Genomic DNA, 18,591 nt, shown 5'->3' on the forward strand with positions numbered 1-18,591 from the left:
GACTTCAAATACTGAGGGGTGGGCTGGTTGCCCAGGCAATGTCTCTCAGGAGAAAATTCACAAAAGAATGGTGGAGAGACCTCGGATGGGACAGCCTCAGTGATTCAGTGAAAATGGGTCCCGCACCCACCTGATGCAAATCGGTCAGGGTTTGGGTGCTTCTCATTTATATTCCACACTCACCATTGCCTGAGGCTCAGCAGCTAGTAGTTCAACCACAGTAGCAACCCTCCGGCTGCACGTGTGCAGGAATGTGAACTCAGAGGTTTGGTATCCAACGAGAAACACTAGACAGAGGAAGATTTGCAAGATGTCTGGGATCTGCAAGTACCTCCAGAGTCTCAGGAAAGGCACATACACACTTTATCCAAGTGCCCAGGGGTGGGAGTCTGAGTGGAGCAAGTCTGGCAAAGGGCAGCACCTGAATACAGGCCTGGTGGTGGCAGGGACTGGCATGGAGGAGCCGTGAAGATGTCGCTGAGTAGGGACCAGGACTCTTTTCTACATATTTCTCCTTAGTTATGTTCTTCACTTGACCACTCCCTTTGACTTGAAACCATTTTGTAAGGCTTGACCATGATTGGAGAATTTGTGAGGTTTCTAGTAAATATTAAGATCGTGACACTCCCATAGATTTTAGATGATTTTTGACATTATGTTTGTAATCTTTCTCTTATGTTTATATTGACTGTGGTTTAATACTGTATGACTCTTAATGTAATATGTTACCGAGTCCATTAATTGCCTGCTGGTGTCCCTGAGAATTGCTGGTTGTTGTGGAAAATTCCACAATTTGGTGACCAGGAGTGTCAGATTTTAGTGCAATGGTGAGTGTGGTCACATTAGTCTTGCTAAAGGGGCCATAAAGGATGGGAAACAAACTAGAAAAGCTTGTCTCCAGAAGAGGAGGAAAACTGTTGTTTCTTCATAAGAACACTCTGCCTCCCCAAAAGAACAGCACACACCTGTTAAATGTGCTCACAGTACTATAGCAAGACAAATGTTTTTAGTCCCCAAGCAATTATTGATGAATTTTCCATGAATCCCAGAGATACAAAAGGTTTTTGTAAAAGTCCTTCTTATGCATCATTACAGTCCTCTGAAGTATAGCAATGAATTTATTTATATTCAAATGCATATAAACCTCCAATGAGACTCCTCTGATTCAAACCCCTTTGTAGGGTCCTCCTCACATAAGACATTTTGTGGCAACACAACAAGAACACCTCAATGCTTGTACCATTCAGTAGAAAAAGTTGGTACCCATAAGACTCTGGTCCACAACAAATGTGCAGCTTTCCTGGGTGGAATGTAGTTCAGGGACCTATTTCTAGGGGCCAGAGGAAAGAATGATTGTTTTCTTGAGTCCAGTTGTCCTGAGAATGAATATCTAGTCCTTCTGTATCCTTTTCCCTTATCATACCTGCTCACCTCTACTAGAAAGCATGCTTTCCTCCTGAAAAATGCAGCTTTCCCCAGCTTCTTTCTTATACATTTTATAGTTTCAATGATTATTTTAAGTTAATCAGGTTCCAGTGAGTTTTATGATACAACTTTCTGCAAGTGTAAACAACACAACAATATATATATCTGAATACAGAAATTTGTATGGAAAAGAGTACTTCCATTCTTGTTCCCTATAGCCACCACTTTTGGCAATACATGTCTGACTTTTTACATGCATCCCAGGGTCCTTGTGCTTCTCAGTCCTCCCTAGAAGAACAAGTGTAGTTTCCCAGCCCTAGTATATTGTGTGATATTAAGGAATTTCACCAGTGCCATTTAAGTTAGCTGGGCTCTTACTTCAAAGGGCCTGAGGGCCATGCTCTTCATTTAAAGTGCACCAGGGTTTTCAGTTTTAACTTCAAGTGCACACTCAAATTATTTTCTAATGTTCAGTTTAGGACTGAGGGATGACTCCCAATTCCATTCTTGAAGTCCAGCCTGCAAATCACTCCTTCATTTTTGAAATCATATCTATTCAAATATGGTGTTAAATGCAGTGAGAAATTAAAATCACCAATAAAAGAATCGTGTTCATTATTTTGTGATGGGTACAAATTACAGATGGTGGACATCAGGTGTCAGTTGACATGGTAACTCCACTACAGACCTCACTTTCTCTGCTAAATGTGCTGGCTGTGATTAAGAAGACCAGTCAGGTAGAAATGGCCCCACAGTGCAGATACTGGACAATGGAGGTTGTCTCCCTGTTTAAAAACCCACCCACCATCTTGGGATCTGTTTTCTTATTGGCTCTGTTTACTTTTACCTTACTGTATGCTGCTTGATCTCGACACACTTTCATTTACTTCTCAAGTACCTGACCAGAATCAACTCACACACAAGTAGACTTCTGTTAACAACCTGTGACATTCTGGTTCTTTTAGTGAACCAAAGACCTAAAGCAACTCTTTTGTTCACATTTATAGAGCACTTATTTTGTGTCTTTCTTGTATGTATATATTCATTTCAAAGGAAGAAAAGCTAAGAAAAATTCATTAAATAAAAAATAATACAGTTCTACATGAACAATGATACATATTACTTCCTATCCAAATTTGCTTTAATATAATTTTTGAAAATATTTTATTTATTTATTATTAGATGGCAAGTGATGGAGAAATAGAGGGATAGAAACATCAATGTGTCTATGCATCTTGTGCATCTCGTACCAGGGACCTGACCCTCAATCATTACATGGCCTTGAATGGGATTCGAACTGACAACCTTTTGATTCCCAGACCAGCAATCAGTTCACTGACCTACACCAGTCAGGGCTTATCCAAGTTTAAAATCAACATTCTTATATCCTTCAGAAATTTTCTCATTGAGTAAAATTGCTCCTTAATGATTCTTACCTAATGAACATGGCAAAGAATTATTTTTTGTTAAACTTGTATAAAATTATCCTATGAAATGTATACAAATAGTCATTTACAAGCATTTTGAAAACTACGTCCTACAATGGAACCTATGTGGGCATCCTTCAGAAAAAAAGAGATTGTAATGAAGTATGTGAAGAATGAATGAATATCAGGATCTTTACCAACCAAGAAATAAACTGTTTCAAGAGCAAATATTCAGGGTCTTATGGAAAAGTCTGAATCCATTTGTAAATGCTTTACCATTCATATATTTGAAGTCTTGATCCATCTTCTCTTCCTTCTGTCAGTCTGGAAAAACTGGAAATGCAGCTTGAGGGTTTCCTTGTTTGATACAGGCTGAAGGTTTGTACCTGTATAGGGCACTGCATCCCAGGACCACTCATGACACACCATAACACCTCAAAACTCTCGTCATTCTTTATTTTCTGAAGCCATGTGATTAACCATTTCAGCATGCCCACCCTGTTCTCCCCGAAAAGCTTTTTTTTTTTTTTTATGTTACAGGGAGTCTTTTAATGCTTTAGTATATGGGCTCATCAGTTTCAATATACAAACCAAACAGTGAATGCTTTTCCGTTTCAACCACCATAGTGATGGCAAGTGTAAATTAATACTAAAAAGCTTTGGGTTCAAGTGTATGGAATTTCTAGTTTATCAAAGAAAGGTAGGTTTCCATTGTATACTACTCACCACAATAATTTTCCTGAGTGCTCCAAGATCATAACAAATATTTTATTATTTCTATTTTGCTAAGTCAAATAAGCCAGGCACTGAAACCCAAATATCATATGATCTCACCTATAAAAGGAACCTAATGAAGAAAACAAACAAACAAGGAAAATTAACTCAGATACATGGGAACAAGTCAATGACTGAGAGCAACCCCAGGGGATGGGCAGGAAGATATGGGGGGGAGAGAAGGGGAAGTAATTATTGAAGGAACATGTATGAGAGATCCATGGACAGGCAAATAGGGTGGGAATTGCGTTTGGGAGTTGTGCAGGGGGTGGATGGAGTAAAGCAATGAGGGAAATACTGGACAAGTGTAACAGAACGACAATAAAATATTTAGTAAACAAAATAAGTGGAATAGCAAACAATGTTTCCATTTCCATTCCTGTCCCTTCCTCTATCTATAAAAATCAATCAATCAATAAAAATGAATAAATATGATATAAAAACTGTTTTGGCAAAATAAATATTATCTATGCAGGGTTATAAGTGATGGTTAAATTTTATCATTAAATCAGGAAACATAAGATATATTTCCAATAAGAAGCAGAAAAATTAGGACACAAATGCAGTGTGAATCATACAGTTACAAATACTATTCCAGTTAATTATTTTAGCATTCTGCCTGGCAACTTCTATATCAACAATTTTTAAGAATAAGGCATGTTTGTGAACAATCTTTAAAATACAAGCTATTTCCATTTGCTTAATAAAAGCATCATTTCCTCTGTGTCATATCTAGCATACAATCTCTCAGTAGGAACTTGTCACTCTGTTCCCAGGAAAAGCCCAGTTCTGCCTCTCATGGTCTGTTAGTACAGCACACTTTCTCTAAGCCTTAAGTGGTCTTTCTAGAGGTGGGCACCTTGAATCTACTAAGTATAAACATAGACTTTTATATAATTCTGTGCCTTCTCTGATGCTTATGTACACCATTAGGAATTTTATATTGAGTGTCCATGTTTTCCAGTAGCAATGGATATGAATGGACCCTACCCAATGAAGTGAGAGCTTTATTCATACTGTTTGCTTCCTAGAGACCACTAGATATGCATGTTTTGGTTAAAATTCAAAAATAATAATATAGTCTTCCTAAAATATCAGATTACTTGTATAAACACTAATGATGAGGAACAATTACAATACGTTCATGTTCCTGTGATATATAACATTAGCTGACTTTTGACATAGTGTGACTCTTAGTTTCTATATATATTTTCACATTTTCACAAAATTTCCACAGTTTGGTAAATTTCTCTTGTATTACTTGTTTCTATTGGGTTTCATGTCTTGATAACATGTGGAAAACAAATTATTGACCAGCTGTAAAGATCCCTAGGTTTTTTATCAGGTAAGATTCCCAATAAATAGTTTATGTTGAAAACTAAAATTCCAACACAAGTAAAGGTATGCTGAACACAGTTGAGACATTTCCAAATGATGGACTTCCAATTTCCCAAAATTCTAAGGAAATAGAATTCTTTAGTAATGAACTATTGATCATATGCAGTTCAATTTAATATTAGAGTAGCTAGTTACAAAATCCCTATAATAAATGCACTCATGATTTTTAATTACCTTTGTTTTCCAGAAATGGGCGTTTTTCCAACATAACCCCCAAATATGCATCAATTTATAGTAACTATACTGCTAATCTACATTGAGAATGAAAATGATACCCATATTATTGATGCATGAACATGAATATCTGAACATGAATTTTGAATCTGAACAGGAATAAATGCTAAACAACAGCCCATATATTACGCTGATAAAAAATCCAAAACAGGAGCACCTAAAAAATGATCTGAAGAAAGGGGAGTTAAAAAGTGTAAAACACAATATACCATTGACAACATGAAGAAGTTAAGAAAATGCTTTCAAAACAAAATGCTTTTCCTAACATGGTCACTATCCCCAGCTCCTCTCTTGCAGAAAAATATGAATCAGAACCACATTAAGGTACTATCTTTGAATTCTTACAACTAGTTTCCTCAAAAACAGCAGAGACAACGTGGGATGATGGAAAATGGCATCCTATCAAACCACTGGTGGGAATGTAAATTGGTGAATCCACTAGGGAATAAGTGTAAAATTCACATATATTACCTGAGAAAGGGAAACCATTTCACAAAAAACATCCCATTCAGGAAATATATCAAAAAATGGAATTGTTACCTAAAACAGAATCCTGCATATTGATATTCATTCAAGCATTCTTTACAAAAGTCAATACACAAAAGAACCAAAATGTCTAAGAGATTAATAGAAAATAATATATCATATAAAATGAATTAAATGAAATATTTTTTATTCAGCGATTCCAGATTAAAAAAAAAAGTCACCTTTTGCACCAACATATGTGAACAATGAGAACATTTTGCTAAGTGAAATAAAGCAGAAGTAGGAAGAATGAATAATGGGTCTCAGGCATCATATACATGTAATCTAAAATCAGAAAGCCTAGGGATTGTGATCAAGATTATAGAAAAGTTTACCCTATACTCAAATGCTCCATGAGCACATCCGAATTACAACTAAACTGCAGAACAACCATTGTTCAGAAACCACCTGATCTGGATGTACAGAAGTTCCACACACAAAATAATAATAATAATAATAATAATAATAATAATAATAATAATAAATGAATGAATAAAAAGTAAAGCCCAGGGAAAGGCACATAGAAATGGGTAGAATGGGCAAAAATAGGAAAATTGTATGTCCCACATTCCCAATTTTGTGTAGTGGTTCAAAACTAGGAGAGATAACTTGGCTGTAGAAATTCCACCTAAAGTGTGATGGTTCCCAACATGACACCTGAACCCCATGCCCCTCCTTACCACTGGTGGGAAGACAAGTCCCCAAAACCTCTGGCTGTGGAAACCAGTGAGGGTGTTCTGGACGGACACAGCAGGTGCCTGGAGTCCCCCTGTGTTACCCTTAAAGGGCATAAGAATGGAATTACAAGGAATCAGTCACTCTGAGTTTCAGCATCATGGCAGGAGTTGGACATGCAGAGAGTAAATAAATGATTTGGCATCACAGTGAGAGCTGGAGGGGCAACTATCTCTCAGATGGATGTGCTCTCAGAGGTAATTGTCCCTTTTCCACAAGAACACCCAACAGCACCACACGACTCAGTAGGACCGGGACCATACCTGAGTCTCCTAACACCTCACTACAGCTCTTAGCTCTGCTCTGCAGGTTCCCTGATATCTTGCCCCACCAAAACTGCAGGCACCCCCAGGCTGTTTCCAACTGCTTTTCCATATATCTTCCCTGTGCTGATTCTATTTCAGAATTTTCTAATATCTATCAAACAAGCCATCTGAATTCTGCATAGTCTGTAACACCTGCATGTAGCCTTTATTCTCAGGCCATTAAAAGTAGGGCATTTTTCACAGGTCAACTTCTCCTGGGTACCTCTAAAACAATCTGAAGTAGCAGCCATCTGAAGATCTTTTTGTATCTCATAGCATGTCACCTAGCAAGGCAGAAGTGGCAGCACAAGTGGAAATCCCAAAGCCAGGGCATTTGGAAGACAGCTTTATTTCATGTCAAAGAACCACCAAAACCTTCACAAGTAATGCACTGAAGAAGTAGCCTCACTGGTAAGCAAAGTCGCACTGAAGTAAGTCCAGCTTTGAGTGATGGGCCCCTGAACAGGTGAAGTGTAACAGCTCTAGGGGTGGAGGTGGGTGGTTGGGGCTAGTCCTCACAGTACACCGGCAGAGGTATAAATCCATCCCATTAAAGGACAAAAGAACTCAAGGAGAAATTACAAAATCAGTGTGTGCACTGCCCACAATGGAAAGGAGGACACAACAGGAGCCCCCAGCTCCTGTGAACAGGGAGCATGTGCCAGTGGATTCTATAGAACACTCACTGCATAAGTCCACCCTACAAAGGCCAAGCAACATAGCAACTCCACCCTTTGCCCTGCTGGTGTAGCTTAGTACGGGGAATGCAGGCTCTAAACCAAAGGGTGGCCATGTCACCTCACAGTCAGGGCATATGCCTGGGCTGTGGGACAGGTCCCTAAAGGCAACATGTGTGCGGGAACCACACATTGATGTTTCTCTCCCTCTCTTACTCCCTTCCTTTTCTTCTCTCTATAAATACATAAATAGAATATTTAAAAAGTAAAATTAGCATTTGTTAAGCAGTGCACCTGGGTTCTGGATAGTTAGCAGCAGTCATATAAAAGACCACAGAAAAATTGAAATATACAATTTATTCCCCAAAGACTGTAGGAGGTGAATACAACAGGCCTACATCAGCTACGTGTGAGGATGAGGTCAGATGCAGGGAGAATGTAGGGGACCCCAGGACATGTGATTTCATTAGGGTTCATGTGCAGAGGACTTTTGGGTCCTCAAGCTAAGGTTAGATTATTCAAAATGAGCACAACAATCAAGATATTGATCAAGTGTGCAGAGATCTTATCTAATGGTTATGCCTGGTGAAAGGTCTGAGGTGGAGGAAGACTGTTCCTCATAGCAGCAGAGCTCTAGGGGTGAGGTGGGTGTATCTCAGGTCAAGAAGGTACATTGAACCGTGACTCTGCCAGATTCTGCCTAGTATGTGAAATTGCAGGAGAAGGTTGTGGCAGTTCAAGGATCCTAGTTACAGAAAATAAATGCCACCAGAGCAATATTATAATGTATAACTCTTCAGCATTATAATACTGAACTCTTCAAAAGGCACTTTTCATCTACACTTATTATGAGAATGTTCCACTAGGTACAATAGAATATATCAATACGGGGAAATATTCCACATTATTAAATGTCCAAGGCCACAAAGAAAACAAACTGGTAATGCCGTAACTGCACTACATTACCTAACAACACATTGTTATCTGCAAACCTGCATAATGTTAGAGACATTAAATTGTTCCTGTATATTCACCTTTATTAATAATAATATAAGTTCACACATCATCTAAATAAAAAAAAATCACAGTAAAATTGTCTAACTGTTTCTCAACACACACACTGGAAACATTAGGGAGTGTTACTGTTGTTGTAAATTATCATCTCTTACAGCAGTTTTCTTTGGTTTTCTACCTAGAGGCTAACTGTTGAGCAAATGTGGACATACAACAATGTTATGCACTGAGGGATGAACTGTCCATATTCCCTCACATATCATGGATGACATTTTACTCCAACCATATCAACTAATATTTAACTATGACTTCCATGAAGATACATCAGGATTTTAACAAATTGACATTTTCTTAAAAGGAGGTTTAGAAAAGTATTGAAAACTTTTAACATATCTGTGTCTTACCATAACACAAAATAGCAGGACTTACATTGTAACATACAACAAAATTCTGTGTAACCTTAAAATAGCAACTTCATTTAGATTTTTTGATACATCGTGCATTATACTGTGCTCAAACTTCTACACAATATAATTGTGTGATGCTCACCTAATATACACAAGTTCACAGGTTGATAAGGAACCAACAATCAACCCAGTGATTTCACACACACCAGGAATGAAAACAGTAGCATCAACTGCTAGGAGACTGGAATCAATTTAATATATCCTTGTCAAAATATTTCAAATGCTGATGATAGACAGTAGTTTATATTCTGAGTAATTATACCTAAGTAGACATGGATCCTCTTGACATTTTGAAGCACACAGAAAAGCACTGATTGATGTTTTTAAACTTTCTGTGATTCTCTATAAGTATTCTGATTTAGAGCAATACCTGAAAGCTATCATTAAATCTCTACTGAATTATGATATTTTGAAAGTCTTTTTCAATTACGTACTTTTCTAAATTTTTATAACTTTCAAGCCACTTTCAGGCATCAGTTCTTTGGGATTATGGAAACTGTGTAATTTCACAAAAGTTTTTCCTTATTTATGAATGTAGAATCCCACCCTACTATGCATTCCAATATATAATCAGGTTATTGATCCACGTATATGATTTTCTACAATTTCCCTTTCAATGTATTTTTTAATGGTGTGAAATCCCATATGCCACATAAGAAGTGAATGTTGAAAAAAGGCTTTAATTTGGTGAGTATGTTTTCATTATAGGCTAAAATCTTGCCATAATTTCTACATTTGTACAGTTTTTCTGAAGATGGATATGCCCCAATCTGGGTAATGCAGCTATGATCACTAAAATATGTGTTATACACACTGATTTTATATGCTTTATTTCCACTATGAGTGACCTGATGTCATAAAGTGTTGCCACAGAGTCCACATTTATAAGCCTTGTGTCCAGTATGAATTCACTAATGATGAGTAAGGGTTGGACGTGGCTAATGCTTTCTGCCATTATGTACATTTAAAAGGCATCACCACAGTATAAATATATTTTATGATGAATAAGCATTGAGGACTCTTTAAAGTTTTTGTCACATTAGGTGTATAAGTAAGGCATTTCATCTGTGTCTATTGTTTGATGTTGAGTAAGGTTTGAGGACTATAAAATGCTTCATTACATAATCAACACTTTCAGGGCTTCTCTCCTATATGAAGTTGCTGATGCCGAGAAAGGTTACAGGACTGGTGAAAGGCTTTACCACATATTTTATATACATAAACCTTTTCATGGGAATGACATCTCTGATGCAGAAGTAGGGTTGAGGAGCGTGCAAAGGCTTTGCCACATTGTGTACATTCATGAGGCTTCTATCCAGTATGAATTTTCTGATGTTGAGTAAGTGTCCCCTGGTGTCTAAAGGCTTTCCCACATTGTGTACATTCATAGGGTTTCTCTCCAGTATGAATTTTCTGATGTCGAGTGAGGTGTGCAGTCTGGCTAAAGGATTTGCCACATTGTGTGCATTCATAAGGCTTCTCTCCAGTATGAATTTTCTGATGCTGATTAAGGACTGAAGTCCGGCTAAAGGTTTTGCCACATTGTGTACATTCATGAGGCTTCTCTCCAGTATGAATTTTCTGATGTTGACTCAGGTGTGCAGTCTGGCTAAAGGTTTTGCCACATTGTGTACATTCATAGGGCTTCTCCCCAGTATGAATTTTCTGATGATTAGTAAGTGTATTCAGGTGTCTAAAGGCTTTTTCACATTGTGTACATTCATAGGGCTTCTCTCCAGTATGAATTTTCTGATGTTGAGTCAGGTGTGCAGTCTGTCTAAAGGTTTTGCCACATTGTGTACATTCATAGGGCTTCTCTCCAGTATGAATTTTCTGATGATTAGTAAGTGTATTCAGGTGTCTAAAGGCTTTTTCACATTGTGTACATTCATAGGGCTTCTCCCCAGTATGAATTTTCTGATGATTAGTAAGTGTATTCAGGTGTCTAAAGGCTTTCCCACATTGTGTACATTCATAGGGCTTCTCTCCAGTATGAATTATCTGATGTTGAGCCAGGTGTGCAGTCCGGCTAAAGGCTTTCCCACATTGTGTACATTCATAGGGTTGCTCTCCAGTATGAATTTTCTGATGTCGAGTGAGGTTTGCAGTCCAGCTAAATGTTTTGCCACATTGTGTACATTCATAAGGCTTCTCTCCAGTATGAATTTTCTGATGTTGAGTCAGGTGTGCAGTCTGGCTAAAGGTTTTGCCACATTGTGTACATTCATAGGGCTTCTCTCCAGTATGAATTTTCTGATGTTGAGTCAGGTGTGCAGTCTGGCTAAAGGTTTTGCCACATTGTGTACATTCATAAGGCTTCTCTCCAGTATGAATTTTCTGATGATTAGTAAGTGTATTCAGGTGTCTAAAGGCTTTATCACATTGTGTACATTCATAGGGCTTCTCCCCAGTATGAATTTCCTGATGATTAGTAAGTGTATTCAGGTGTCTAAAGGCTTTCCCACATTGTGTACATTCATAGGGCTTCTCTCCAGTATGAATTTTCTGATGTTGAGTCAGGTATGCATTCCGGCTAAAGGTTTTGCCACATTGTGTACATTCATAAAGCTTCTCTCCAGTATGAATTTTCTGATGATTAGTAAGTGTTGTCAGGTGCCTAAAGGTTTCACCACATTGTTTACATTGATAAGGATTCTCTCCAATATGCATTTTCTGATGTTGAGTAAGGCTTGAGGAGTGTGTAAATTCTTTCCCACAATGTGTACTTTTATAAGGCTTCTTTCCAGTTTGAATTATTTGGTGGCAAGTAAGGTTTGAAGACTGTGTAAATGCTTTCTCATATTGTATACTTTTATGAGGTTTCCTTGCAGTATGAAATCTCTGATGACAAGTAAAGCTTGAGGAGCACCTAAAGGCTTTTCCACATTCTCTACACTCATAATGCTTTTCTCCAGTATGAATTCTGTGACCTTGTGCAAGACTACAGGACTCTGGAAAGGCACTGTCTCCCTCATTGCATTCGAAAATTTTCTTTCCATTATGATTTTTTTGATATTCATTGGAATCTGAAGAGTGGCTAAAAACTTTACCACCTTCTCTATATTTACCAGTCCCGTGCACAGTGTGGAATCTGTGATGATGAGTAAGGGTTGAGGTAATACTAAATGCATTGACACATTCTTTGTACATATCATCCTTTTTTGCAGGATAATTTTTTTTATGTAGATTTACACCTGAAAAACCATGACCTGTTTTACCACAGTCTTTACACTCGTGTTCTTCTCTCCTACCTACTTTGTTAAGTGTATTTACATTAGGTATTTGATTGAAGACTTTCATGCATGGTAAATATTTGTAATCTTTCTCCCCAACAGCAATATTTGTTTCTACAGTGCTACTTGAAGATTCCTTTAAACATGTGATATATTTACCTTCCTTGGTTTGCAGTTTCACCATATGAAAATCCTGAGGAGTATTGTGATTTAACATTTGGTCAAATACTTTACCACCTTCATCATGGCTATCAGGAACCTGAGTCTTCTGATGTACTTTAGGATTTGACTCGTGGATAGAATTCTTCCAATCTGCATTGCATTGGTTCCTTCTCTCTGAGCCCCATGTACTCTAGTGAACATTGAACACAGAAAGGCCTTTTGTGACCTCTGTAACTTCATTAAACTTGTACAATTATTCCCAAATAAGCATCCTGTGATCCCTATTAAACCATGTTGGTTGTATTAAAAATCACTCCCAAGTTCATTAAAATCTTGTACAATTAAATGGAAAAAAAAAACATTATTTCTAAAAGAAGCATATTTCCTTAGTAAAGGCATTATGAAATTTATCCCATTTAAGCTTTATACATGCATTTTAAATGACCACATTATAAAAATTATTGACTGAAAATTTATTCTCACTCTACGTTTTTAATAATCAAATGATTACACACACCACAAATTTATAGTTTTCCTAGATTTTGCCCACTGACTTTAAGACAGGGGTGTCAAACTAATTTATTTTCCCAGGGGTCACATCAGCCTCCAGGTTGCCTTCAATGGGCCACATGTAATTTTAGGATTGGGTAAATGTAAACATTCCTTAACTAGGGGCAAGGAGATCGATACTGTGTCCAGGTATAAACTAGGTGGTAGGCTGGATAAAAGAAGGTGGAGGGCCACATTTGGCCTGGAGGTCCTGTGTTTGCCACTTGCTCTTTCCAAGAATACATACACTTAAAACATTATTTTCAGTCTTCTAATTTGGAAACACACTGACCTGCAAATGTAACTGATTTAAATGGGAAGTTTCCCAAGTTTGTAATATTTCTCAAATCTTTACATAACAAGGATTTTTCTTGAATATTTTTCTAAATTAGGTCTCTCCATTTAAACATCTTTTTTTTTATTTTGTCACACACTCCTTTATCAGTATCAAAGGCACACCTCTCATGTCTTACCAGTGTTGCTTCAAAGAATAAATCTTCTCTTCCTGTCCTTTTCAATAAATCCTGCTTCTCTGAAGATGACACAGCTGAAAGACAGAAAATAAACGTTCAGAGGTATGACACTCAGGATAATGTACATTGAACTGACAAAGATTTTATTTAATAAATCACAGTGTTAAGTTCTTAAAAAAACTTTAAATGTTTTCAGCAAGACCAAGTATGGTACAATGAGAAAAATTTACATAGAAAAGGTACACCGGTTGCTTATACTCAGGAACCACGGAGCTCAAATTCCCTGGCACACAGTGGAAATAGGATAAGAAAACCCCACATTCCCAGTTCTTTTCTAGACACATAGAGGGTCCAGTGTGTTCAATAATCTCACTGTTTTCAAGCATCTTCAAAATATGTGTTTCTGTTTGGCAGGACCCACAGTGCTCACACCATAACAGCACATGATGAATACATTAAAGAGCACACTGAAAAGGAATGGTGATACTTGAAATACCACAGAAACCAGTGGACTGAAGATCACTATCAAGCATAAAAACATACCCTGGGCTTTGAGAAAGAAACTGACACTATAGTAAACTTGCTCCTCACACACAATCAAAAACAAACGTACACCACTTGTGTTTATCAAAGTTAGAGTTTAAACTAGGGGTGAATGTTATTTTTTTCTCTTAACCTGGAGAAAGGAAGTTCATAAAGCCTAGTTGTTTACAGTTATGAAATTCAACAAATATATCAAGACAGGAAACAGAAAACCAATTGAAATCAGAAAATTAAAATATATCTACAAAAATTGGCATTAGTTGTATTGAAATGTAATACCTAAGGGATAAAGAAGTGAAAATACCCACCTGAATATAGAAACATAGAAAAATATGACAACTACTTAATATTAGCAAACCTGTAAAGGACAAAAATATAAATCAAACCAGAGAAAATGTAAAACTAAGCCAAACATAGAATGGGAAGCTGAAATGCAGAATATTAAAATTGAAAATATATGGAAATATAGAAACACCAAGCAGTTCCCTGTTTATGTCCTCAGCCACGTAAGAGGCCCAACAACCCAGGCATTTTCTTTTTCCCAGAAGTAAACCAGAGACCTTAGCTATAAGGGATGTTGCTGCACAAACTGAGCCACTGGGGCAAGGGCAAAAGCTAATAGCTCTTAATTCACTAAAAAAGAGATTGTAGGACATTTTTTTTATTATAACACCCAAAGTAAATGTAAACCAGCAAAAGTAAACAAATAGCATTACACCAAATATAAAAACTCCTGCACATTAAAGCAAACAAACAGTAGGATAAAATAACATCCTGTAGAAGGAAAAGAAATTCTGCAAAGTGCACCTGATAAGTAGTTAATATCCAGGTTATATGAAGGACTTAAAAAAAAAAAACATTATGATAAAACAAGTAACCCGATTTTTAAAATGAACAAATACATGACATTAACTAATTTATTAAAAAAATCAGGAATATACAATGACATCAGACAGATTCTATCATAAATGCTCTGAGAGAAACTGAACCAATACACACAAAACATTATAAGTAAACCACTTTGTTATGACATGTGCCACAATAAACTTCAAGTGGAGTAAAACCTAAATTTAAGACCTGAAACCATGAAAACACTAGAAGAAAGGACAGCTGACAAACTCTGTCATGACTCTTAAAAAATATTCTTTTAGATATAACATGGTAGGTAGAGCACAGAGGAGAAACAACTAAATGAGACTACAATAAAATAAGTTTTTGCAGAAAAATGGAAATCATCAAGAAAACAAACCAATCTATTGAAAGGTGGAATATACCCACAAATAATGCTAAATATTCAAAGGATAGAAGGAACTTACACCACACCAAAAACAAACAAACAAACAAACAAACAAAAACAACATAGTTGCCCCTCCAGCTCTCACTGTGATTCCAAATCATTTATTTACTCTTGGCATGCCCAACTCCTGCCATGATGCTGAAACTCAGAGTGACTGATTCCTTGTAATTCCATTCTTATGCCCTTTAAGGGTAACACAGGGGGACTCCAGGCACCTGCTGTGTCCTTCCAGAACACCCTCACTGGTTTCCACAGCCAGAGGTTTTGGGGACTTGTCTTCCCACCAGTGGTAAGGAGGGGCGTGGGGTTCAGGTGTCATGTTAGGAACCATCACACTTTAGGTGGAATTTCTACAGCCAAGTTATCTCTCCTAGTTTTGAAACACTACACAAAACTAGGAATGTGGGACATACAATTTTCCTATTTTTGCCCATTCTACCCATTTCTCTGTGCCTTTCCCTGGGCTTTACTTTTTATTCATTCATTTATTATTATTATTATTATTATTATTATTATTATTATTATTATTATTTTGTGTGTGGAACTTCTGTACATCCAGATCAGGTGGTTTCTGAACAACGGTTGTTCTGCAGTTTAGTTGTAATTCGGATGTGCTCATGGAGCATTTGAGTATAGGGTTAACTTTTCTATAATCTTCATCACAATCCCTAGGCTTTCTGATTTTAGATTACGTGCATATGATGCCTGAGACCCATTATTCATTCTTCCTACTTCTGCTTTATTTCACTTAGCAAAATGTTCTCATTGTTCACATATGTTGGTACAAAAGGCAACATTTTTGTCTTTCATCTGTAATCACCGAATAAAAAATATTTCATTTAATTCATTTTATATGATATATTATTTTCTATTAATCTCTTAGACATTTTGGTTCTTTTGTGTATTGGCTTTTGTAAAGAATGCTTGAATGAATATCAATATGCAGGTTTCTGTTTTCGGTAACGATTCCATTTTTTGATATATTTCCTGAATGGGATGTTCTTTGTGAAATGGTTTGCCTTTCTCAGGTAATATATGTGAATTTTACACTTATTCCCTAGTGGATTCACCAATTTACATTCCCACCAGTGGTTTGATAGGATGCCATTTTCCATCATCCCATGTTGTCTCTGCTGTTTTTGAGGAAACTAGTTGTAAGAATTCAAAGATAGTACCTTAATGTGGTTCTGATTCATATTTTTCTGCAAGAGAGGAGCTGGGGATAGTGACCATGTTAGGAAAAGCATTTTGTTTTGAAAGCATTTTCTTAACTTCTTCATGTTGTCAATGGTATATTGTGTTTTACACTTTTTAACTCCCCTTTCTTCAGATCATTTTTTAGGTGCTCCTGTTTTGGATTTTTTATCAGCGTAATATATGGGCTGTTGTTTAGCATTTATTCCTGTTCAGATTCAAAATTCATGTTCAGATATTCATGTTCATGCATCAATAATATGGGTATCATTTTCATTCTCAATGTAGATTAGCAGTATAGTTACTGCAAATTGATGCATATTTGGGGGTTATGTTGGAAAAACTCCCATTTCTGGAAAACAAAGGTAATTAAAAATCATGAGTGCATTTATTATAGGGATTTTGTAACTAGCTACTCTAATATTAAATTGAACTGCATATGATCAATAGTTCATTTTTTTTTATTTCAATCATTGTTGAAGTACAGTTTTCTCCCCCCTACTCCCGTCCCAGCCCCTCCACCCAACCCTCCCCCCTTCCCCCCATTACCCCCCACCCCTAGTTTTTGTCCATGTGTCCTCCAAATTTGTTCCTGTAATCCCTACCCATTCCCCCCTGAAATTCCCTCTTCTCTCCCCTCTGGCCACTGTCAGACTATCCCCTGTTTCAGTGTCTTTGGTTATATTTTGCTAGATTTTTGTTTTGTTGTTTAGATTCCTGTTAAAGGTGAGATCATATGGTATTTGTCTTTCACTGCCTGGCTTGTTTCACTTAGCATAATGCTTTCCAGCTCCATCCATGCTGTTGCAAAGGGTATGAGCTCCTTCTTTCTATCTGCTGCATAGAATTCCATTGTGTAAATGTACCATAGTTTTTTGATCCATTCATTTACTGATGGGCATCTAGGTTTCTTCCAGCACCTAGCTATTGTACATTGTGCTGCTATGAACATCGGGGTGCAAAGGTTCTTTTGTATTGGTGTTTTAGTGTTCTTAGGATAGAGTCCCAGCAATGGAATTGCCGGGTCAAAAGGAAGATCCATTTTTAGTTTCCCGAGAAATTTCAATAAAGTTTTCCAGAGTGGTTGTACCAGTCTGCAGTTCCACGAACAGTGCACTAGGGCCCCCTTTTCTCCACCTCTCCAACACTTGTTGTTTGTTGCTTTGTTTATGATGGCCATTTTGACTGGTGTGAAGAGGTATCTCATTGTGGTTTTAATTTGCATCTCTCTGATAGCTAGTGATATTGAGCATCTTTTCATGTGTTTCTGGATCCTCTGTATGTCCTCCTTGGAGAAGTTTTTGTTCAATTCCTTTGCTCATTTTTAACTGGGTTGCTTGCCTTCTGAGAGTGGAGTCATGTAACTTCTTTATATATTTTGGAGATTAAACGCTTGTTTGAGGTATCATTGGCAAATATGTTTTCCCATACAGTTGGTTCTCTTTTTATTTTGATACTATTTTCTCTAGCTGTGAAGAAACTTTTTATTTTGAAGATATCACATTTGTTTATTCTTTCCTTTATACCCCTTGCTCTGGGGGACATATCAGTAACAATGTTGTTGCATGAAATATCTGAGATTTTCCTGCCTGTTTTCCTCTAGGACTTTAATGGTGACATGGCTTATATTTAAGTCTTTTATCCACCTCAAATTTGTTTTTGTGTATGGTGTAAGTTGGTGCTCGAGTTTCATTTTTTTGCACGTAGCAATCCAGTTCTCCCAACACCATTTGTTGAAGAGACTATTCTTACTCCATTTTATGTTGCTGCCCCCTTTGTCAAATATTAATTGACCATAGAGACTTGGGCTTATTTCTGGGCTCCCTTTTCTGTTCCATTGGTCCATGTACCTGTTTTTATGCCAGTACCAGGCTGTTTTGATTACAGTGGCCTTGTAATACAGTTTGGTATCAGGTATTGTGATCCCTCCTACTTTGCTTTTCTTTCTCAAAATCACAGCAGCTGTTTGGGGTCATTCATGGTTCCATATAAATTTTTGAAGTGTTTGTTCTATGTCTTTGAAATTTGCCATTGATACTTAAATAGGTATTGCATTGAATGTGTAGATTGCTTTTGGTAGTATGGACATTTTAATGATATTAATTCTTCCAATCCATGAACACGGTATATGTTTCCATTTGTTTGTGTCTTCCTTGATT

At 37.0% G+C, this 18,591-nt stretch overlaps 1 protein-coding gene across 1 annotated transcript; it reads right to left on the minus strand.

Moving 5' to 3' along the window:
- Nucleotides 1-10,292: 10,292 nt before the first annotated feature.
- LOC114489646 (zinc finger protein 135-like) lies at nucleotides 10,293-11,672 on the minus strand. The gene has a single exon (XM_028503540.2). The coding sequence runs from the start codon at nucleotides 11,649-11,651 to the stop codon at nucleotides 10,293-10,295; it is 1,359 nt and encodes a 452-aa protein (XP_028359341.2). The 5' UTR covers nucleotides 11,652-11,672.
- Between the last annotated feature and the right edge of the window lie 6,919 nt (nucleotides 11,673-18,591).

The sequence above is a fragment of the Phyllostomus discolor genome, chromosome 15 (genome assembly GCF_004126475.2).
Source record: "Phyllostomus discolor isolate MPI-MPIP mPhyDis1 chromosome 15, mPhyDis1.pri.v3, whole genome shotgun sequence".
Taxonomy (NCBI): Eukaryota; Metazoa; Chordata; class Mammalia; order Chiroptera; family Phyllostomidae; genus Phyllostomus; species Phyllostomus discolor.